The sequence below is a fragment of the Carcharhinus amblyrhynchos genome, chromosome 19 (assembly GCF_965287045.1).
Source record: "Carcharhinus amblyrhynchos chromosome 19, sCarAmb.v2.hapA, whole genome shotgun sequence".
NCBI classification, from domain to species: domain Eukaryota; kingdom Metazoa; phylum Chordata; class Chondrichthyes; order Carcharhiniformes; family Carcharhinidae; genus Carcharhinus; species Carcharhinus amblyrhynchos.
The window spans coordinates 33,224,703-33,248,491 of NC_137342.1; the positions used below are offsets into that span (position 1 = coordinate 33,224,703).

Below are 23,789 nucleotides of genomic sequence, written 5' to 3' on the forward strand. Positions count from 1 at the left end.
GGTTCAGTGAAGAGTGTAGGAGGCCATGCCAAGAGCAATACCCAGCATACCTGAAAATACAGTGTCACCTGGAGAAGTGACAACACAGGACTACAGGTGTGGCAAACAGCATGAGCAGCAAGTAGAAAAAGAAAATAGATGAAGCTAAGCAATTCCATGACAAGCATCAAACCTAAGGTCTGCGGACCCGCTACATCCAGCCTTGAATGGTGGTGGATAATTAAGCAACTCACTGGAGGAGGAGGCTCCACAAATATCTCCATCCTCAGTGATGGAGGATTCCAGCACATCAATGTAAATAACAAGGCTGAAGCATTTGCAACAATCTTCAGCCTGATGTGTCGGGTGGATGATTAATCCTGACCTCCTCAGAGGTCCCCAGCATCACAAATACCAGTTTTCATCCAGTTTGGTTCATTCCATTGACAAAAGTTATGGGGCCCAATAATATTCTGGCAATAGTACTTGAGACTTGTGCTCCAGAGCTTGGTATGCCCCTTGCCAATCTGTTCTGGTACAGTGACAACACTGGCAACCACCCTACAACGTGAAAAATTGTCCAGGGTATATCCTGTACACACAAAAACATGACAAATCCAACCTGGCCAATTACCGTCCCATCAGTCTACTCTCGATCATCAGTGAAGTGATGGAAGGGGTTAACAGCGCTATCAAGTGGCATTTCCGAGGGTAGAAGAGTCAGTTACTAGAGGGCACAGGTTGAAAGTGCGAGGGGCAAGATTTAAAGGAGATGTATGAGGCAGATTTTACACACAGGATGGTGGGTGCCTGGGACTGGTGCAGTTATCTTTTCTCTTAAGTACTTCTCGTTTTCTTTGGATAAGTTCTAAGCTATTAGCCTCAATCACTTGCTGTGTTCGTAAGTTCGACATTGTCATCATTCTCTGAGTAAAGACATTTCTCCTTATTTCTCTTGAATTTATTTCTAACCATCCTCTATGATCCCTGGTTTTGGATTCTTCTGCAAATAGAAACTTGCTGCATCTATTCTCTCCAATCCATTTATAATTTTACAGACCTTTTTTAGGTCCTCTTTGAAAAGAGAAAGGCCTAACCTATTCAGTATTTCATGTATTTTCTGAAATCTGTGATCACAGTTCTGCTACCATCTTTCTAAATTTTTTTTCACTTTCTCCAGTGATTCCATGTCCTTTTTATTGAATGGAAACCAGAACGGAACACAACCTGACCAGGGTCCTATCCTGTTTTTCTTTTTCCTACCCAAAGTGCCTCACCTCACATTTATCTATGAATTTAACTTGCCACTAAACTTTCCATTCTGGAATGGAAACTCTTTCACTCATTCATCTAAGCTATTTTTAAACATTGACATGGAATCATTAATTCCAGTAATGCGTCCCACAGCCCCACAACCTTCAGTGCAAAGAAAAATCTTTGCAGAAGATATACAAACTCAAAACATTTATTTTCCCTTCACAGATGCTGCTTGACCTGCTGACTTATTTTAGCTTTATCTGTTTTTGTTCTGAAAAACTTTCATCATATTGTCAGTCCTTAACCTCTTTCTCTTTGCTTTAGCTGATTGCTTTGATTTGACTCTTCTATTCCTTCTGCAGCATGGCTATTTGATCATTTTAAAACTTACCTCGTCTTTCTCTATCTGCTACTTCTGATTGTTTTTATTTTCCATGATCCCTTCCCTTCTGCTTTAGCTGACTGTTCATCACCACCATTTATTTTGTCACTTCATTAGCTTGTTTTCCTGTTCACTATTGTAGGGCAGATAAAGATGTTTGTGCACAGGTCGACATTGAGCAAACTGAGCTTGTTCCGCCATTCAATGAGCTGAATGGTCCCTTATATTTCTCATTTGTTGCCCACCCACCCCACTTTCCCCATCATTTCTTCTGATCCTCTGCCAATGCCCCTTGAAATGGAATCTTACTCTGGAATGTAAGCCTTCAACCCAGGGGTTGCGATCCCTAATCTTATCTATTCTTTTAATACACAGCTGGAGGAGTAAACCAAACATTACTATCCTTCAAGTTCCACCTTGAAACCTATTTCCCACACTCCCTTTGCAGTCACTTAGGGTTTCCCAGTCCTAGATCATTGACTCTCAAATGGGCTGTAGTGACTCTCTGCACCTCAGGAAAGCACAATCACAAAGTAAACATCCAGCAGTTAATGTGAGTAAGCAATCCAAACTGATAACCTATTGTTTACATGTGAGGTTCAGTAGAGCACTGGAGGTGGAACACAATTTAAGGGTTGCACTTTATATTCACATAAATGGTGTTCTAGCTAGCAATGCCCACTTTATTGCCCATTCCTAGTTGCCCTTGAGAAAGTGGTTGTGGGCTGCCTTCTGGAACCATTGCAATCCCTGAGGTGTAGATACATCCACAGTGCTGTTAGGGGCTTCCAGAATTTTGACCCAGTGACAGTGAAGGAATGGTGATATATTTCTAAGTCAGGATGGTGAGTTTTTTGCAGGGGGGAGCCTCCACATAGTTGTGTTCCCAGGTATCTGTGGCTCTTGTCCTAGATGGTAGTGGTCATAGGTTTGGAAGGTGCTGCCTAAGAAACCATGGTGAGTTCCTGCAGTGTACTTTGTAGATGGTACACACAATTACCACTGTTGGTTGCTGCTGGAGGGATTGAATGTTAGTGGAAGGGGTGGCAATCAAGTGGGCTGATTTGTCCTAGATGGTGTCAAGCTTCTTGAGTTGTTAGAACTGCACTCATGCAGGCAAGCGGCAAATATTCCATCACACTCAACTTGCGCCTTGTGGGTAGTGGACAGACTTTGGGGAGTCAAGAAGTGAGCTACTCGATGCAGAATTCCTAGCCTTTGAGCTGCTCTGGTAGCCACAGTATAAGAACATAAGAAATAGGAGCAGGAGTAGGCCATCTAGCCCTTCGAGCCTGCCCCGCCATTCAATAAGATCATGGCTGATCTGAAGTGGATCAGTTCCACTTTCCCGCTCTCTCCCCATAACCCTTAATTCCCTTGTCTATCAAAAACCTATCTACCCGTGACTTAAATATATTTAGCGAGGTAGCCTCCGCCACTTCAACGGGCAGAGAATTCCAGAGATTCATCACCCTTTGAGTGAAGAAGTTCCTCCTCAACTCCGATCTAAACTGCTCCCCCCCCTTATCTTGAGGCTGTGCCCTCCAGTTCTGCTATCCTTTCTAAGCGGGAAGAATCTCTCTACCTCTACCCTATCCATCCTCTTCATTATCTTATACGTCTCTATAAGATTGCCCCTCATTGTTCTAAACTCCAATGAGTACAGACCCAGTTTATTTTGTCTCTCTTCATAGTCCAACCCCCTCAACTCCGGTATCAGCCTAGTGAACCTCCTCTGCACTCCATCCAAGGCCAATATATCCTTCCACAAGTGTGGTGACCAAAACTGCACACAGTACTCCAGCTGCAGCCTCACCAGTGCCCTGTACAGTTGCAGCAAGACCTCCCTGCTTTTATATTCTATCCCCCTCGCGATAAAGGCCAACATTCCATTCGCCTTCTTGATCACCTGCTGCACCTGCAGACTGGGTTTTTGCGACTCATCCACAAGGACCCCCAGGTCCCTCTGCACCGTAGCATGCTGCAGCTTTTCGCCTTTTAAATAATAATCCCTCCTACTATTATTTCTGCCGAAGTGGATAACCTCACACTTGCCAACATTATACTCCATCTGCCAGGTCCTCGCCCACTCGCTTAGCCTATCCAGATCCCTCTGCAGACTTTCCACACCCTCCACACAATTTGCTTTTCCACTCATCTTCGTGTCGTCAGCAAATTTCGTCACCCTACACTCAGCCCCCTCTTCCAGATCATCTATATAAGTGGTAAATAGCTGAGGCCCCAGCACCGATCCCTGCAGCACTCCACTAGTCACCAACCGCCAATCAGAACCCATTGATACCAGCTCTCTGCTTCCTATTAGACAGCCAATCCTCTATCCATGCTAACATCTTACCCCCAACTCCATGCACACTAACCTTCTGTAGCAACCTTTTTTGAGGCGCCTTATCAAACGCCTTTTGGAAATCTAAAAACACCACATCCACCGGTTCCCTTCTGTCTACTGCACTAGTCACATCCTCCTAGAAATCCAATAAATTCGTCAAACACGACTTCCCCTTAATGAATCCATGCTGCGTCTGCTCTATCAAACCATTCTTTTCTAGGTGCCTTGCTATTTCTTCTTTGATGATGGATTCAAGCATTTTTCCAACAACAGACGTTAAACTAACCGGCCTATAATTCCCTGCCTTTTGTCTGCTACTTTTTTTAAAACAGCAGCGTAACATTAGCCGTTTTCCAATCTTCCGGCACTTCCCCGGAATCCAGCAAATTTTGGTAAATAATTACTAAGGCATCCACTATCACCTCTGCCATTTCTTTCAGAACCCTGGGATGCATTCCATCTGGTCCTGGGAACTTGTCCACCTTCAGTCCCATTAGTCTATCAAGCACTACCTCTCTAGTGACAGTAATCACATTCAGGCCCTCAACTCCTACCATCCTTCTGCCTTTAAGATCCGGCAAACTATTCGTGTCCTCCTCCGTGAAAACCGAGGCAAAAAACTTATTTAAAGCCTCAGCCATTTCCTCATCTCCCACCACTAAATCCCCCCTCTCATCCTCTAAGGGTCCAACATTCACTCTAGCCAGCCTCCTCCTCTTTATATATTTGTAAAAACTTTTACTGTCCTTTTTTACATTTAGCTTCATAGTCCATCTTTCCTTTCTTTATCACCTTCTTAGTCATTCTTTCCCCAATCTTCTAATCGCCCACTACTTTTAGCCATTCTGAATGCATCAGCTTTTAATTTAATACTCTCCTTTATTTTCTTAGATAACCATGGCTGGTTATCCCTTCTACATTCCTTCTTCACTATTGGAATATATTTCTGCTGAGTACCGAAAAAGATCTCCTTAAAAATCCTCCACTGTTCCTCAGCCATCCTACCAACCAATCTGCACCCCCAATCTACATTCGCCAATTCCGTTCTCATCCTATCATACTCTGTTCAAACAGAGGACACAGGTTCGGGTCCCTACTTTCTCATCCACATCAAAAATTCAACCATACTATGACATACTAAGAATTTATATAGCTAGTCCAGTTTGGTTTCTGGATAATGATAACCCCTAAGATGTTGATGGTGGGGAATTCAGCAATGGTAATGCTGTTGAATGTCAAGGAGTGATGGTTTGATTCTCTCTTGTTGGAGAAGGGCATTGCCTGGCAGTTGTGCAGTATGAATGTTACTGGCCACTTCTCAGCCCAAGCCTGGATATAGTCCAGGTCTTTCTGCATTTGGACATGGACTGCTTCAGCTTCAGTATCTGAGGAGTTGCAGATGATACCTAGCATAGTGCAGTCACCTGCGAATGTCTCCACTTCGGACTTTATGGTGGAAGGAAGGTCATTGATTGAGCCGCTGAAGATGGCTGGGCACTGTCCTAAGGAACTCCTGCAATAATGTCTTGGAACAGAGGTGATTGACCTCCAATCACCAGAACCATCTTCTTTTAGAAGTGATTTCAGAGTTGAATGCAAGTCAATGCTTTGACCAATCAGAGTCAAGCTGCCTGGTTTAAATATCAAACTGTCAGTCATCTTCAACTGGTGCATTCTCCATGTCAATGCCTCTACTAGAGTCCAGCCAATCAACTCCCTCTTTCATATAGTATAAAGTTATTTCCCCTGACGTTGGTGTTCTTGTGAATGTCCTGATGAGTGTAAGATGAAAAGCTTTGACAAAATGTCTTATTTCAGCAATATATTGCATAATGCTATATTCAGCAGTTTGATCTCTACATATGAACTTCATTTTACAGACTATTAGCTCATGTACCCTGGAATCTGTTTGTTTTACTAATTCGTTGTCAAACATGTAATGTTAAGAACATACCTTAAACTGCACAGGAATAGGAGCAGGCTATTCAACTGTTCGAGCCTGTTCTAGCATTCAGTTAAATCATAGCAGAACTGGCTTTCAATTCATTAATGTCCTTGCACATCCTTGATATATTTGTCTAATAAAAGCCAATTGACCTCAATCCTGACATTTTAAATTGAACCCCAGGATCTGGAGCACTTTGGCAGAGAGTTCTAGATTTTCATTAATCTTTGTTTGAAGGAATATTTTGTTGTGAAAGAGGATCTAATTTTATCCTGTTGTGATACCTACGCTCCTCTGATTCTGACCTGCCCCCCACTTTAATCACTCCATCATTGGTGACTGATCTTTCACTTACCTTAGTCCCAAGCTCTAGAATTCCTTTCCTACATCTCTCCGCCTCTACCTCGCATTCCTCCTTTAAGACATTCCTTAAATCTATCCCTGCTTGGTCATCTGATCTAATGCATCCTTATCATTAGAATCCATACAGTGCAGAAAGAGGCCATTTGGCCCACCCACTCTGCACTGACCCTCCTAAAGAGGATCCCATCCTGGCCTTCCCTCTGCCCTAACCCCGTAAACCCACGCATTTTTCATGGCTAACCTGTCTAACCTACCCATCTTTGGATACTAAGGGGCAGCTTACCATAGTCAGTCCATCTGACCTGCACATCTCTGGACTATGGGAGGAAACCCATACGGACACGGGGTAAATGTGCAAACTCCATACAGACAGTCACCCAAGGTTGGAATTGAACCGGGTCCCTGGTGCTATGAGGCAGTTGTGCTACCCACTGTGCTGACCTTATGTGGCTTGGTGTTTTATAATGTTCCTGTGAAGCATCATTGGATGTTTTATTACATTAAAGTTGTTGTATAATTTAGCAATAGCTGTATCCCTGTGGTTGGAAACAAGTAACTTCTGTTTGCAAGGTCATGTTTCAATTTCTCACCTCAGCAATGTCAGCCAAGCTCCATTATTCTCCAGGAACCACTTCAGCGGTTGTTGGCTATTGACTTCTCCCCTTCATTATATCTGCTGTAACCTTTTCCCTGTTTTACCAATGCTGAATTACTATGCCACTTAAGTGTTCTCTAGCTTTCCCTACACAATAAATGCCTCGTTCTGCCCAGTTTGCAAATGGAATTACATGACGCTGAGAGGCCACTGAACCCACTGTGCCTGTGCTGGCACTCTGAAGGAGCTATCCAATTAGTCTCACCACCACGCCCTTTCTTCATAGCCCTACAATTTTTTTCTCTTCAAGTATATATCCAATTCTGTTTTGACATTGTTTGATTTTGAAGGGTGCTTCAACCACCCTTTATGACGTTACATTCCAGATCATAACTCACTGCCATTGGAAGCTTGCTGTATCTTCTCTGTTTAAAATGAGACTCACTGTCCATTTTGTTCTTCCTCAGGAGTGAAGAACTGTGGAGCTCTTCATCTTTGTCAGTCTTCCCTTCCTCTTACAAATCTAGCTCAGTGTTCCCCCCCAACTACAACTTTCTGATTCCACCTCCTTATTCCTCTACCTTTTTAAACTTGTCCCCTTGAGATAGGAGATGTATGACATTGTTTTCTTGTCCCATGTGCAGCTCCACCATGTTGAGCCGTCTGTCAGATCTGGCGAAGGGGGTCAACAATGTGCTGCAGGATCTCTCAGGGGATGATATTGGAGATGAGACCAATGCTGCTGAGGGAGAGGTGAGTAAAGTACAGTGTGGTCTTTGTGATAATAGTTGAAGCCGGTGCAGTTCTTGTTTCAAGTGCGTGGCAGTGTCACCAGATTCCTTTTGCCCTAGCTTGAAGTTCTGTGTTGGGAGAAATATCCTTCAGAGTTCTGATGAAAGGTGTTTTTCTCTCCTGAGGTATTTCCAGCACTTTTTGCTTCTTCTTTCAGACTTCTGGCATGTGTAGAATATTGCTTTGGTAGACAAAAGGTAATGATTTATGCTCTGCTCCGGGGTGAAATGTGGATTCTTTTCTGCTGGTCTTCAACAACTGAATATACTATGAAAACTCAACAACGTTTATAATTATGGAAATTCTTTTGACAGTTTTGTTTGTTAAGGCAAGTGCATTGTCCCTGATGATTTACACCTTGAGAATGATTGATGGACTGCTCTGTTGCTTTGGTTGTGTTGTGTAGGAGGCCAGTCAGCAGCCTGAGGTGGAGACCTGTGCTGAGGCATCGGAAGATGTGCTGGAGCGTCTGGCACAGACTGAGCAGCTGGTTGTTCAGCTCAAGGAACTCATACGTGAGAAAGATTTGCAGCTTCAGAATAAAGAGGTTGCAATGAAGGTGAGTTGTGTTGTATACCTGAAATTAGTTCAGGAGATGTATCATCCATCCCTCCTGACTCTCACTTCTTGTACCCTCCTGATAATTATACCAAACATCTCTCATTATTTGACAAAATAACTTAATTTATGTATCTTTCTTGAATTTAGGTTCCATTCATTTCCATTTTTTCAACTCTGCTCCTAATGTCCCGGTTTAAATTACAGGTGCATTGTTCTGATTCTATAATATTTTACACCCCTTGATTGGGACCCTCCCAAACTATTCTCTCTGTAGAAAATAGAGCTGGACTTTTTCTAATCCTTTTGAAAACTCATCTCCCTCATACCTGGGATCAACTTTGTTGCCCCTCTTTGCACCCTTTCCAATGCTTGTATATAATCCAAGTGGCATGGTGACCAGAATGGTACACAGTATACAAGTGTGTTGTACAACTCCAAAGTAACCTAGATCTATCCTCCAGTACTGTGCCAACACATCCCACCATTTGATGCATTTTTCAAATTGTTTTGTCACAAGTGGAGTCACTCAAAGTGATAAATCTATTGTCTGTCTACAGGCCCTCTCTAAGACGCGGGTTGATAGGTTTTTGATAGGCAAGGGGATTAAGGGTTATGGGGAGAGGGCGGGAAAGTGGAACTGAGCCACGACAGATCAGCCATGACTTTATTGAATGGTGGGGCAGGCTTGAAGGGCTAGATGGCCTACTCCTGCTCCTATTTCTTATGTTCTTATGAGTCTCCATCTTCTAACTCAGTCCCATTCAGTGAATGCTTGGGAGGTTCAATTCTGTACATGCATTTTCCCCTTATTCTTACTACTTTCTGTTTAATGGAGTTTCATCTGAATTCCCTGTTGGGTTTATTAGTGATTAGCTTATTTTCATACCTCCTTGTTTTAGTCTCCCCATATGAGGAGTCATCTTCTCCATGTTTACCCTATCAAATCCTTGCAAAATTTTAAAAGCCTCTATCAGGTTAACTCTTAGTCTCTTTTCTTTTTAGAGAAAAGAACCATAGCTTGCTCAAACCCTTTCCAATAGTTATAATCTCTGTTTTGCTGTCATCGTTGTAAATCTTTTTTTGCTCTTTTTCCAGTGCCTCTATATCCTCCTTATAATAAGACCATTGCTTACATAATATGTGTGATTTAGAACTGAACCCAATCCTGCCCTTGCCAATTTCATTTCAGTATGTATGACCCATCACCAGATGATGTTTTGTTGACTACAGCAGCAAGGGAGTCACTTTGATAAGAATGAGGGACATTCTCTCTGTGAATGTACGATTGTTTCACAGGAGGAGAAGGAGCTGTCTGATGCCAAATTGTCAAAACTAAAACTGCAGGCAAAAGCAAAGGTTGCCTCATTAAATGCCCGGATTGAGGCGCTACAGAAGCAGAGTTTGCAAAAACCCTCATCACAGCAAGAAAAGGTGGAGGAGCAGACTGTTGAGGTAAGGAGACAGATATGCTTGTGTGTCTGGATGTGCATGAGAGTATATTGATGTGTGTTCCACCATTGTGGCTTAAAACAGACAGGTGAGCATCAGACAAATGCACCTGGTAATGAATCTCAGTAAATGTCACCAGTTTGGGATCTCTCAGCTGTGATGGTTTAAACAATTGTCAACTAATCGCTGTTTTTAAGGGTGGTGATGGTATTGAGAAACCTCAGGTATTGGGCCAAAGCACAGACTGTAGCATACTGTAGAGCACAACGAGGGGAGAGAAGGCAAGGTGGATCAGAAGTCAGTGATCAAATAATGTCGAGTGAGAATTGTTACATTACGTTGTACTGCCCACATTGCATTATACGTGCAGCCTACCAGCGCAAAGGTAAACTTCCACTGAGTAATAGGCAGTTGCTAATGGGGTTAAACTGGAGTCATTTGAAAAGAGTCCTAGTTCTCAGGCATCTGAATGCTAACATTGTTAATCATGATGATAATGTTCACCACTGAAGATTACAGCTGGACGTGCCACAGGTTTTCAGTTAGTGGAAGCTGGTGACTAAAATAACAAGCAAGTAAAGGTTTGTATGAGCAGTTTTTTTCTTTAATCTTTGTAGCTGACCTGTTTTGATAGGATTAAAGTCTCTCAGATTCTGCTGTTTACTGTCCGCTGGGATTTGCTGATCCACCATCACTTTAGTCGCTGGCCCTTGACAGGTACTTGGGAAGCTTTGAAAAAAGCTGCCATGTGTGGCTTAGTTAAAGCTCTCTTCACTATATGAGCCATTATCAGGTATGAGATGGAATAACTTTGATAATATCCTATTAGTTTTCTTTTCAAAAGGCAGCACTGCTCCCCATCTCTCTGACCTCTAACAACACTGAAATCTTTGTGTTTCTTCATGTCTACCTCTGATTTCCATCACTGCGCCATTGGTGATTGTGCCTTTAACTGATGAAATCCCTAAACTCAGAAATTCATTTCCTAAACTTCTTTGCCTCTCTTGCTCTCTCTTCTTCTTCTGTCTCCTCCTTTAAGACAATTCTTTAAACCTGTCTCTTTGAGCAAGCTTTTAAGCTGCACAGTTAACACTGCTGACTCACAGTGTCAGGGATCCGGGTTCAATTCTGGCTTTGGGTGATTGTCTGTGTGGAGTTTGCATGTTCTTCCCGTGTCTGCGTGGGTTTCCTCAGGGTTCCTCCCACAGTCCAAAGATGTGCGGGTTAGGTTGATTGGCCATGCTAAATTGCCCATTAATGTCAGGGGGATTAGTAGGGTAATGTATGGGGTTACGGGTTAAGAGCCTGGGTGGGATTGTTACTGGTGTAGGCTCGATGAACCAAATGGCTACCTTCTGCACTGTAAGGATTCTATGATCTGCCCTCCTATCTCTTTGTGTGTCTTTATGTCTGATTTTTGATAATGTCCCTGTGAAACCCTTGGAGTGTTTCATCACTTTAAAGGTTAGGTACAGAGCAAAAGCGCCTTCAATACTGAACCAACCAACACCCTTTGGACAGTTGCAATGTGGGTGAGATACAGAGTTAAATTCCCTCAAACCTGTTTGGTTAATCAGCCCCATGGCACATTGAGCACAATTTTCAAAGTAAAGGTCCTTCTGCATTGCATTAAATGTCCACAGCAGCAGCAGCCTCTGTTGATTCATGCTAGAGACAGAGTCATCCAGACTTGAAAACGTTGTCTCTATTCTTTCTCCACATGTTCTCAGACCTGCTGAGGTTTTCAGTTTCTGTTTCACATTCCAGTATCTGCAGTAATTTGCTTTTATATTAAGTTGTGTTGTATTTGTTTTTCTTTGAAATTTGACAGGTGAGTTTGAAAGAGAGCTCCACACTTGAACAACAAGAGATTGAGAAGCTCAAGTGTCAACTTCAGCAACAGGAGGAGAACTGTCAGACCCTGCAGGCAGCTGTTGATAGCATGAAGGATGAGCTTCAAACTACCAATGAACTCCTGAAGCAGAAAGAGGCTGAACATGCACAACAGGTAAAGAAAGTAGCTTGCAGTGAAAAGGGTGAAGCTCCCTCTACACTGTACCCATCAAACACTCCCACGGCAGGTACAACGTGGATAGATACAGACTAAAACTCCCATTACACTGCCCTTTCAAACACTCCCAGGGCAGGTACAGCATGGATTGGTACGGAGTGAAGCTCCCTCTACACTGCCCCATTAAACACTCCCACAGCAGGTACAGCATGGATTGATACAGAGTAAAGCTCCCCACACTGCCCTGCCAAAATTCCCAGGAAAGTTATGGCATGGATTAACACAGAGTGAAGCTCCCTCTGCACTGTACCCATCAAACATTCACAGGACAAGAACAGCATGGGGTTAGGTAGAGTGAAGCTCCCTCTACACCTTATCCATCAAACACTTGCAGGCAGGAACAGCATGGATAGATATAGAGTAAACCTCCCCCTATACTGCCCTACCAAACACTCCCAAGGCAGGTACATCATGGATTGATAGAAAGTAAAACTTCCGCTACACTGCCCTATCAAATGCTCCCTGTGCAGGTAGAACATGGATAGATACAGAATAAAACTCTCCCTACACTGCTCTATCATACACTCCCAGGACAGGTACAGCATGGATTGATGCAAAGTAGAGTTCCCCCACACTGCCACACCAAACATTCCCAGGGCAGGTGCAGCATGGATTGATAAAGTTCCCTTTTGCACTGTTGTATCAGACACGCTACAGTCCCAGAAGAGCTTCCTATGCTGCGCTAGTGTGGTACTTTGCATTTCAGCTATCAGCCATCTCGTGAGCCTTCAAAGCAATGCTGACAATTTGGTGTGAATTATTGCAGAATTCTGGGCAATATTGTGTGGAAACAAAATCAAACATGAGCCATCCAAACCAATTTTACAGAAAACTCTGGTGACCAACAGGCAAATTCCAGAGGGCAAGGATCTGTATCTGAATCTTTCTACATTCCAAACTCTGTATTCATGTTTTGTAACAATAGCTCCGGTCAGTTCAAGAGATCATTCTTGAAAAGGACACACGATTCCAAGAATACATACAGAAACATGAGGAGGAGCTTATGCAGCTGGCATCTGGATCTGAGATAAACAAAGAACTGCAGCAAGTAAGTGTTGCTGGACTAGTAATGAACTAACTACCATGGGTTTCTGGGGGGGAAGGGTAAGTCTGATGGAAAATGGTCTGAATAGACTGAGAATTGGTTGGGTGACAGGAAAGCATAGTCAGTAATGTTCTCAATACTCTTTATCAATGTTATGAAAGGGGTGTCTGTAATTAGATTAAATTTGCTAGCGACACAAATTTGTGTGGATGGTTAAGAAAAAGCTTGCATTTACATTGCACTTTCACAACCTCAAGATGTTTCACCTTATTTTACAGCCAATGAAGGGCTTTTTACGTATAGTTACTATTAGAGTCTAGGGAACATGGTGTAGTCACTGTTGGAGTGTAGGAAACATGGTGATTAATTTCACACTGCAAGCTCCTATAAACACCAATGACCAGATGATTTATTTTACTAATATTGGTTGATGAATTAATATTCGCCAGGATACTGGGAACAACTCCCCTGCTCTTCTTAAAAATAGTGCCTTGGGATCTTTTATACCCAACAGAGAGGGCACTCAGGGCCTCGGTCTAACATCTGGGCTGAAAGACTACATCATTTAGTGGACTGAAACATCACCTAAGAGTATCTGCTGAAGACTCTGCAGTCAACTTGAATGGAAAACCTTCTGGCTCTGAGGCAAGTGTGCAGCCGCTGAGCCACAAGTGATGGATTAATTGTCATCAGAGAACCCTGGACAATGATATAGATGGGCTGAGATATGATTTTAATGCCAGCCATTGCATTTAGAAAGCAGAAAGAGCAAATATGGATCTTGCAGTCATTCATCTTACTCTGAAAGCACCTTGTCAGTGTGATGTAACTATGAATAAGGCAGGTTGAGTTCTTGAAATATTGGAGAACATCAGAGTAAGTTCTACAGACTGTACAGATCAGTGGTGAGGCTAGGTCTATGCAGTTTGGATCATCCAATTTCAAAGGATATGGGTCCATTTAGACATTTAAGTTGATCATGGCTTGGATGGACTGAGTTATAAAGAAAGGTTCAAGCAAATTCTTTTCTCTTCAATATGATTTTCATGTGTCTCTGTTGCTGGCGTGTGGAAGCATGTGTGTCTGTTTAAATGTCTTAGATTGTTCATGTGTGTATGATGTCTTGTATGTCTGTGCCTTCTGGGACATGTCAGGGATGCAAGTGCGTGAATCTATGTGTGCATTGTGTGCATCTTTTTCCACCTTGTTATGTTCCTCTTCAAACCCTATTGCTTGGTAATATGCTCAAGTCTTCACAAAGGAGGACTATAGCCAAGATACTCACATGCCTTTCTTGTGCATAGAGGGTGCTTGACCTGCTGAGTGTTCACAACAATATTTCTCTGCACTATTTTGATACCTGTTCTGATTAAGGTGTGTGTTCCCAGCACACACTGCCTTTGCTTTGGATTTTGAGCGCAAACTTTTTCCTTGTTTCCTCTCAGGTGTATTTTGTTTTATCTGCAGACAGTGAAATCATTACAGAGAAAACTGGAAGAGAAGGAGGAGGCATTGCTGGGACGGACCCGTGTGGTGGAGATGTTACAGCAGGAACTGAATGAAAGTGATCGGAGTAAACAGGTTTCATGGCCCATTTATGCAAATCCTGCGGATTTATGTAGAGAGCTGCTGCTTTCCTTGTTTTAATTAAAAAAGCTGAAGTGAAATTATGTTGGACAAAGCCACAATGCAAGGTGCAGCAGAGAAATAAGGGGGTGTTATTTAAGAAAAATTCTTATTATTTTGCAAAATCAGTATTGCCCATTTTCTAATTGTCTTGACAATTTAATGCCTTGCTAGAACACTAAAGTGAGCAGTTCAGTGTTCATCCCATTAATAGGGAACTAAGTCAGACATATATATTGGCCAGATCAGTTACAGATGGCAAGTTTCCTGATTTTACAATAATGCAGCAGATGCAGGGTCGCAGTTACTGATCCTGATTTTTATTTTCGTTTCATGCAGATGTCATGGAACTTGTCTTTTGAAAGCTTGTAAATCATAGTAAGAAGGGAAGACAGAGGGAAGGAGTTCCATAGTTTTCAAGAGATATGGAAATAAGTAAATTTAGGAAACTGATTGGAAAATGAGAAGAATGAAGGCATGAGGCAGAGCATGCAAGGTGTCTTGTTTGGAACTTAGAAGACAAGGGAGGAACAGTAAAAGTAATAGCAACATAGAAACTAGAAGCAGGAGTAGGCCATTTGGCCATTCAAGCCTGCTCCACTATTCATTTTGATCATGGCTGATCAACAAATTCAATATCCTGATTTCCCCCCTTCCTCCCATATCCCTTGATCCCTTTAGCCCCAAAATCTACATCTAATTTCTTTTTGAAATCAGACAACATTTTGGTGTCAGACAGAAACATTATGATATCCATGTAACAGCAAGGGACAGAGAATGATAGCTGCATGGGTAGGGACAATTAAACCTGTTAAGTTTACTCATGTAGCGCAGTGGGCCCCATGGAGCCCAATCTTCAAACGTTTATGACGCCCACTGAGTACGAGTGTTGGCCAAACCAAATGAGGTAAAGGGAAATCTTGAGAACTTCTTACGTTCAAAGTATTTCTCAGATCAATTCAAATCAGCCCCACTAACCAAGAAAGAGCCTACAATGAGCCTTAGTGTTGCGACACTGTATATGAACCAGTAATGTGTGATAGAAAGAGTGTATGTGGAGACACAGGGGAGAGCAGGATTGCCCTTAGCTGTGATGCCCAATCCCCACTGTCAGGCCTCACATAAGAAGCAGCTATTGGGATGTGGTACCAGAGGGTGACTGTCTCCCATAAGATAGGAGTTTATGCAAATAGTTGCTGATGTATTGTTTTCTCTTGTCCAGAAACCATAAAACCAAAGCATATGAACAGTGCTTGAAAGGAGATCAAATTTGCAGAAATAATACTTTTCCTGTACTGTTCCTCCTTGGTCTTCTAAACTCTGAAAAAGGACACCTTGCATACTCTGTCTCATGCCTTCATCCTCCCATTTTCCAATCAGTTTCAGTGAGCGAGAGGTGAATCTGTGAATCAGGCTCCCGGGGGCTATGGGGAAACTGTTAGCCTAATTAGCTTTCAAAAAAAACTGAATACAGTATATGAGACATAATGTGAGGTAAATGGAACAAACTCAGGAAGAGCAGATAACTTTGGACCAATAGTTCCCAAAGCTCTCCACCACTGGCATTTTCCTCATGTCAGGGTCTGTTGTAGACTAATTGTCAGGGATTGATTGCTGTGATTAGTCAACAATTCTTTCTATTGCATTGTATGCCTGCCATAATGATAGTAAACTAAATGGACTTTGGGTTTACATTGCACAGTTCATATAGTGCTTGCAGAAGATTTTAGTAATCATTCAATTTTTTACCTGCTTTTATTCTTCAGATCCTCGGGGAGAAGTTGCAAGAGGCGGAGGCCAACATTGCCATTTTACACACTGCACTCGAAGCAGAGAGACTCTCAGCTGAGACACGGCTGAGCGAGGTGACTGAGAAATACGAAACAGAGTTAGCTGAGAAGAATTGTGCTGTCACACAGATGCAGCAGGCACTGCAGGATGTGCAATCATCCTGTACTGACCTGACAACACAAAACCAGCAGTTGCAGAGTCTGATGGAGGACCGAGAGAGACTGTGCAAAACACTGACTGATGAAATAAAGGAGTTGCAAGGTGAGAAAGCCTAATTCTTAGAGAGCAATAGCTACATTCCACTTTTATTCTGATTTTCTTTCTTGCTCAGTGGTTCAACAGAAGCTCTCATGATCTTTCTGATAATCCCCCAGTATGGCTTTAACTTATTTTGCCCCTCATTTGTTCTGAGGATTTTATGTCATTACATTGTTGTGGTGGTTAGTCACAGACCTGATTTCATTGACTTAGCATGTTATTTATGTTTTTGCAAATAAATACAAACAACCAGAAAAGTTTGAAAATCGTACAAATACAGTCTATAAACGTAACTTCAAAAGCAATCTGAAATTGTTGAGATGCTGAAAGTAAGGACTTCACAGCTTGAAAGATAAAATCTTCATTATTGACCGCAAAAATGTAATTGCTTCGTTCAATCTTGGTGAAACACTACATTAGATCACTTTCCTTCAAGCAAGTAGTTCAGAATCTATTATCATTAAAAAATGCCGGAATCAAACAAACTCCCTTTTTAATCCGTTAATTACTTTAGATGTGAAATTTTTAGATAACTTACACATGCAAGTAAAGATTCAGGTCTTGAGTGCAGGCATTCACTCCAACTGGAAAGAGTAGAAGAGGGGAAATAATTCAGGACATGCTGCTGCCAATCTTTCTATATTTTTTTTAACAACTTGCACGTTTGTTAAGCTTAGCAATGTTGCCTAAACAATGGTCACCCAGTTTCTATACTGATTACTCCCAGGACAGGCACAGCGTGGCACAGTGGGACAGTGGTTAGCACTGCTGCCTCATAGCTTGAGAGACCCAGGTTCAATTCCAGCCCTGGGTCACTGTCTGTGTGGAGTTTGCATGTTCTCCCCATGTCCATGTGGATTTCCTCTGGGTGCTTTGGTTTCCTCCCACACTCCAAAGATGTGTGGGTTAGGTTGATTGACTGTGTTAAATTGCTCCTTAGTGTCGGGGGATTAGCAGGGTAAATACATGAGGTTCAGAGATCGGGCCTGGGTGGGATTATTGTTGGTGCAGGCTTGATGAACTGAATGGCTTCCTTCTGCACTGTAGGGATTCTATGAGTAAATGTAAGTCTCCCTCTACACTGTCCCATTAATTCCAGAGTAGGTACAGCATGTGTCGATGCAGGGTAATTGTCCCTTTAGTCATGCATGCATAATGGAGTTTATTATCTAATTCCTCAGCAATTCTGAAGTTCCTTATCCTGGTATCATGCTATAAATCTCCTTTGCATGCTCCCCATTTTTGGTACCTGGAATTTGAGACAGTATTCCAGCTGATGTCTAACCAAACAGCCATTGATTTATTAGAACATGAAAATATAAGAGATAGGAGCAGGATAGACCATTCAGTCCTTCAAGACTGCTCTGAAATTCAGTGAGACCATGGCTGCTGTTGTATAATTGTAATATGATTTCACTCTAATACCAACAAACTGTTCTTTTCCCAATTGGCTGATGCTCCTAACTGCCTAATAATAGAATAAAACTTTTCTTAGCTCTGTGAGATTTTGTTTCCTCTGCCCTATGCAAAATTCTGCTTCATATGTTGGCTCTGTGGCTTGAAATATAATTTCTTGATATCAGTCCTGAATTCATACGCAACCTTTTTTTCATATTAGCACACCTTCAGGAACATAAAATTCAGGGACACTTTTTTTCCCTCCTGCAGATGGACTGAAGAAGGTTGAAGCAAGTGAGCAGTCGGAAGCTGAGCAAGCATCTGAAAGGGAGGCATCGGTCAGAGTCCAAGAGCTTGAAGAGAAAGTTCAGGAGCTGCAGGTTAGAGAACTCTTTCTGCAAGAAGGATTTGATGAGCAGAAACAAATGGGTTCACTGACTGGTGAAGTCTGCAGCATTAACATATGTTGTCCTCACACACTAGCGAGATAAAGATTGGCACAGCAGAGGTTTAGGAGCTGTTCATTGTTCTATTTGAAACTTGTGTATGGCATTCAGATGATTCGGTAGCAGCGGATTGGGCAGCAGAGACTGTTTGAATCCCATTCTGCATATCCCTCTGTTCCTCTTCTGTCCCTTCCTCCCTCTAATTCTGCTATGCTTTGTGCTGACCCCTTTCAGTGCAAATTGACTATCGGTGTGCCAGGCCCCATAGAGTGACAGTAACACCAAGCAATCAGCTTGCAGCACAGCATGGTGACAGTTAGCACTGTCCGTGTGCAGTCTGCTCATTCTCCCTGTGTTTGCGTACATTCCTCCAGGTGCTCTGGTTCATCCTACAGTCTGAAAGAAGTGCTATTTAGGTGCATTTACCGTGTTAAGTTCTCCCTCAGTGTACCCAAACAGACGCTGGAATGTGTGACTAGGGGATTTTCACAGTAACTTCAGTGCAGTGTTGATGTAAGCCTACTTGTGACACTAATCAATAAACTTTACTGATCACTGGAAGTGAGTGTATAATCTGAGTAACAAGAAAGGACCCTTGGAGGAGTTAATCTTACATTTTCGGATGACTGCAAGCTAGTTTGTGACACTATTGGAATCTCCCCTCCCAGAGTGAGTTCATGCCCACATACGTCCAGCTCCTGTTCTGAGGACCCGGAGGCTCAACTGGGCCCAACTCCACAGCACCTCTGCTACCTCACTCGCTGTTTGTGTGAGTTTAGATTGTGAGTACGTCAGCAGACTGTTCAATCATTGAAACAACACAGCTGAGTGTGAACCTCGCCCAATATTCACACATGAGCAATGTAAATGGTCAGAGATAGGAACCCAGAGGCTAAACATAGCATCCCAATTGAACCCAGCTAATGCAGGACAGAGCAGGGCTGAAAGTTCCAAAGCACTGCTGTGTATCAGTATCACACTCTAATGCATTTTTATGCTAGGAACATAGTGCATAGGAGCAGGAGTTAGACCATTCAGCCCATTAAACTGCCCTGCCATTTAATGCCATCATGACTGACAACATATGAGGACAATGTTAATGCTGCAGACTTCACCAGTCAGTGAACCCATTTCAGTGTCTTTTTCCCCCACACTATTTCCATGTCCTTTTGGGTCATTAATAGTTAGAAATTTGTCTATCTCTTGTTAGCTTACAGCATTTTGGGTATTAATGCTTTATTTGGTTTCCCCTGTTTTTGTACCTGTCACTGCAAAGTCTCGACTCGCTCACCATTCCCTTAAGGTAACGAAGATGTGAAATAATACCAATAATATGATCTGTATTACTGCTTCAAACCTGAAGCTGAGCTGCTATTTTAGGACTGAGATTAAGTTTTAAGCAGCTTGTAAACTGTGTCTGCCTCTTCTAATATCCCAGTTAGATGTCAGTTCTGCTTACGCTGTTGGATTTCAGTGGTTATTGATGCTTGCTTTCAGCTGATTTTAACCGCTATGTGAACAAGTGGTTTCTACAATACAATAATCCAGTGGCACTATGAGACCAGTGATAAACTGTACCTTTTATTACTACAGTGTCAGCCATGGCTCAGTTGGTAGCACTTTTGCCTCTGAGTCACAAGGTTATGATTCAAGCCCCACTCCAGGGTTTGAGCACAGAAATCAAAAGTGAGATTCCAGTGCAGAACTGAAGTAGTACTGCGCTGTTGGATGTACTGTCTTTTGAATGAGGCTTTATATTAAGACCATGTGTCACTACTTAGAAGCAGAGCAGGGAAGTTATCCCCAATGTCCTAACTAATATGGACTTCAGCTGTTCAAGAAGGAAACCTGCCCCCACTTTCTCCAGGGCAGTTGGAAATGGGCAGTGAATACTGGTCTTAAAAATAAATCCCTCAGCCAACATCCCAAAAAAAATTATCTTAATTAATGCTCTTTGTGGGAGTTTTGCTGTTGCATTTCTTGTATTACAACAGTGACTGCACTTCACAAGTACCTTGTTGGCTGTAAAGTGCTTTATGATGTCCAGTGATTAGGAGAAGAAATATATAATTACAATCTTTTTTTTTTGTGTTTAGTATATCTGGCCTGTTCATTTCCCAAGATTAGGCCTCTATGGCAACTGTTCTGACAAAAAGTCATAAATGTATCTGTTTCCCTCATCTTAGATGCTGTCCGACTTGCTGAGTACTTCCAACATTTAATGATTTTCATTTCAGATCTTCAGCATTTGTAACATTTTGATTTGTATTAGACTTCTTCAGATCCCTTTTGGCCTCTCTGGCATTTTCCTGGTTCTTACTGAACCCCTACACTGCCCTCCTTGTCCATCGCCCTGTACTTGTCCACTTTCACTGGCATCTATTCCCTAGTGCACCAACCTCAGCATCCTTATTCTTGTTTATAAACCCTTCCTCCCTATATCTGCAGCTTCCTCTAGCTTGCTGTCCCAACCCTTGTTGCGCTATTGCACAGCTGTGGCCTCTTGTGCATGCACCTTCCTGAGTTTAAGATTAAAACAAAATCCTGTGGACGCTGGAAAAACTCAGCAGGTTTAGCAGCAACTCTGAAGAGGGAAACAGGGTTAATATTTTGAGTCCATATCATTCTTCTCCAGAACTATAGAGTGGGGAGAAATGTAATGGATTTTATACTGTTTAAGAATATGGAGCAAAATAGGACAAGGAAAGGTAGGAGCTGAGGCGAAATTTGACAGAGATCTCACGGACACCATAGACATCCATGTCCATGCTCAGTGTCAAATTCTACTGTAAGGCTTCTGAAAAGCACCTTGTGATGCTATATTAAGTTGGGAGTACTCTGTAAAGACAAGTTGCTGCTCGCTTGCTCACTCTCCTGTTCAAGGCAAATGTTTAAGCCATCTTCAACCCAACCTCTGGGCCACCTTAAATCCATTGGTCTGCTTACGTCCCTCAATATCTTCTTTTAAAAGTCTTCTTGATTCTTTCAGTTACCTCTCTTAACTCTGCTCCCATTCTTCTCAGTCAATCTTAAAGGTGAAGATTTTGCGATGTTGGGGGCAGGGCAGGTTTTCCGCATGATTTTCATAACTTGTTCCTCATCATTCCTGACATGGTTTGTTATTTTGGTTTTATTTTTAATGTACTAAATGAGAATGTAAATGAGAGTTAAGTGTCTAATTGGGTGCTGGGTGTATAATTCTGATACTATTTTAAACAGTGGCAGATACTAGACTATGGGGAGTCAGTGGGGTAACTTATGAATGACCTTCTTTGTGGTCTTAAGTTTCCATGTTCCTCATCTTATAGACAGCAAGTTAGTTGTTTAGCCTCCCCTTTTTCTCTGCTTCTATGGTTAGGTCGGAATACTATCTTGTGTGTATCCTGGCTGTTGTAAACTATCTCGGTGCTTCACCTAGTTCCCCATCTGTATAATCCTATTTCATTGTCCACCTGCCCCTCCCCCAGTTTGCAAGTGTTAAAAGTTTATTCATTAGTGTCACAAGTAGGCTTGCATTAACACTGCAATGAAGTTACCATGAAAAACCTCTAGTCGCCACACTCCGGTGCTTGTTCGGGTACACGGGTGGAGAATTTAGCACGATCAATGCACCAAACCAGCATGTCTTTCAGACTGGGATGAAATTGAAGCACCTGGAGAAAACACATGCAGCCACAGGGAAAATGTGCAGACTCCGCACAGACAGTGACCCAAGCCAGGAATCGAACCCAGGCTGTGAGGCAGCAGTGCTAACCACTATGCTACCGTGCCACCCCATTCGTTTCCTTCAGGCCTTCTGTTTACAACCTTTTCTCTTTATAGTTAAAAGATTTGATCTCCTCCCAAGCCTTCGACAAGACAACAAAAAATTGTCTGTTCTATTAAAGGAATGTATAAACTGGGATAGATTATTATACTCTAGCTGACCAGTATCAAAGTTTCCTAAATTTCATGCTTGTCTTTATCTCTTACATCCCTTTAAATTATCTTTCACCAGAATGCTATCCTGTTGTCTCTTGTATGTAATAAAACTGTCCGCCACTGTCCGAAACAGTCTCATCCTTCTGTACAAAAAAAAGAAACAGCAAAGAACAGTACGGCATAGGAACAGGCCCTTCAGCCCACCAAGCCTGCACCAATTCCTAATTCTTATTTAGACACATTACTTATTGCCCATGTGCGGTTACTATCCCACTGTTCGTCCCCTGTGTGTTTATCAGGATATGCTTTGAATGTTGCTTACCTGCCTGCTTCCACCAACCTCAACTAGCAGTGCGTTCCAGGCACTCACTACCCTCTGTGTGAAAAACTTTCCCCTCACATCTTGCCTAGACTTTCCCCCCTCACCTTGAATGTGTGCCCTCTTCTAGTTGACCTTTCCACCCTGGGAAAAAGCCTCTGACTATTCACCCTATCTGTGCCTCTGTTAATTTTGTAGACCTCTATCATCCCTCAGCCTCTATTTTTCCAGTGTAAACAACCTGAGTTTATCCAACTTCTTGTCATTGCTAATACCCTTGAGATCAGGCAACATCCTGGTAAACCTTCTCTCCAAAGCATCTACGTCCTTCTGGTAATGCGGTGACCAGAACTGTAAAGTTGTTAAATCTGAACTGTCCTCTGGATTTATGTTCGTGTACTGGGCTGCACCATTTGCGGTTGTGGCAAGTAATTTATTAAGGTACCATTTATCTGCGTTGCTTAGAGTCTTGAAACTTCCCATAAGATCTCCCCTGAGCCATCTTTACTCCAATGTAAATATTCTCCATAACTCTTTTTGAAGTCTAACTAATAGTTCTCACTTTATTTCTAGTCTTAGTACTTTATCAATTGATATTCTGAGTCTGCCAAAGGATCCTGTTAAAGGAAACTTTCTGGGTTATTCAATGTAATCTGAGGAAACAATCAAATTGTTCTAATAGGAGACTGTCACCAAAATAACTGCATACTAGCCAGTAATGTGGGGGTTGCTACCTTCATTAATAAGGAGAAACAGCAGACAATCCATTCCAGAATAAAGTTACAAATGTTAAACCTATGATAATACTGGCTACCATCTTGCCTCTGTTTGATCCTAAGATTCTTATAGCCAGCCACACCACCTCCAACGTTTTCCATTGTAAATCACAAAATCTGCATTTCTTCTGTAAATTTGTTGCCCTATTTTGTGAGAGGTAGTGTGACACAAGATAATAATTCCTACATTATTAGAAATTTAATGTATTTCCTGTTGTCACAATTTCTGGTCTGGTCTTCTGTGTCAATATTTAAGAATTAAATGACTAATGCAAACTTGTTAATGAAAATCCTGTGTGTTGCCTGTAATAGTGTAGGTTCAGGTTCTAACTGGTAGATAGTGCAATAGTGCAAGTTTCAGACATTATTCAAATAAATCAATGCCATTTTATGTATAAAACCAGACTGATATTTGTCAGTTGATTGTGAGCCATATATTTAGTTCCCAAAAATTAAATCGTATTTTAG

General features: G+C 42.2%; 1 protein-coding gene across 2 annotated transcripts in view; it reads left to right on the plus strand.

Annotated features, from left to right (window-relative positions):
• LOC145355441 (golgin subfamily B member 1-like) overlaps positions 1-23,789 on the plus strand; it is a 70,540-nt gene that overhangs the window by 5,100 nt on the left and 41,651 nt on the right. For both annotated transcript variants that reach the window (XM_080207552.1, XM_080207551.1), the window contains exons 2-9: positions 7,513-7,621; positions 8,067-8,219; positions 9,518-9,673; positions 11,502-11,678; positions 12,667-12,789; positions 14,254-14,367; positions 16,179-16,464; positions 18,130-18,239. In XM_080207552.1, the coding sequence (XP_080063678.1) occupies positions 7,520-7,621; positions 8,067-8,219; positions 9,518-9,673; positions 11,502-11,678; positions 12,667-12,789; positions 14,254-14,367; positions 16,179-16,464; positions 18,130-18,239 (1,221 nt within the window). In that variant the 5' untranslated portion in view covers positions 7,513-7,519. The remainder of the gene's footprint in view (positions 1-7,512; positions 7,622-8,066; positions 8,220-9,517; positions 9,674-11,501; positions 11,679-12,666; positions 12,790-14,253; positions 14,368-16,178; positions 16,465-18,129; positions 18,240-23,789) is intronic.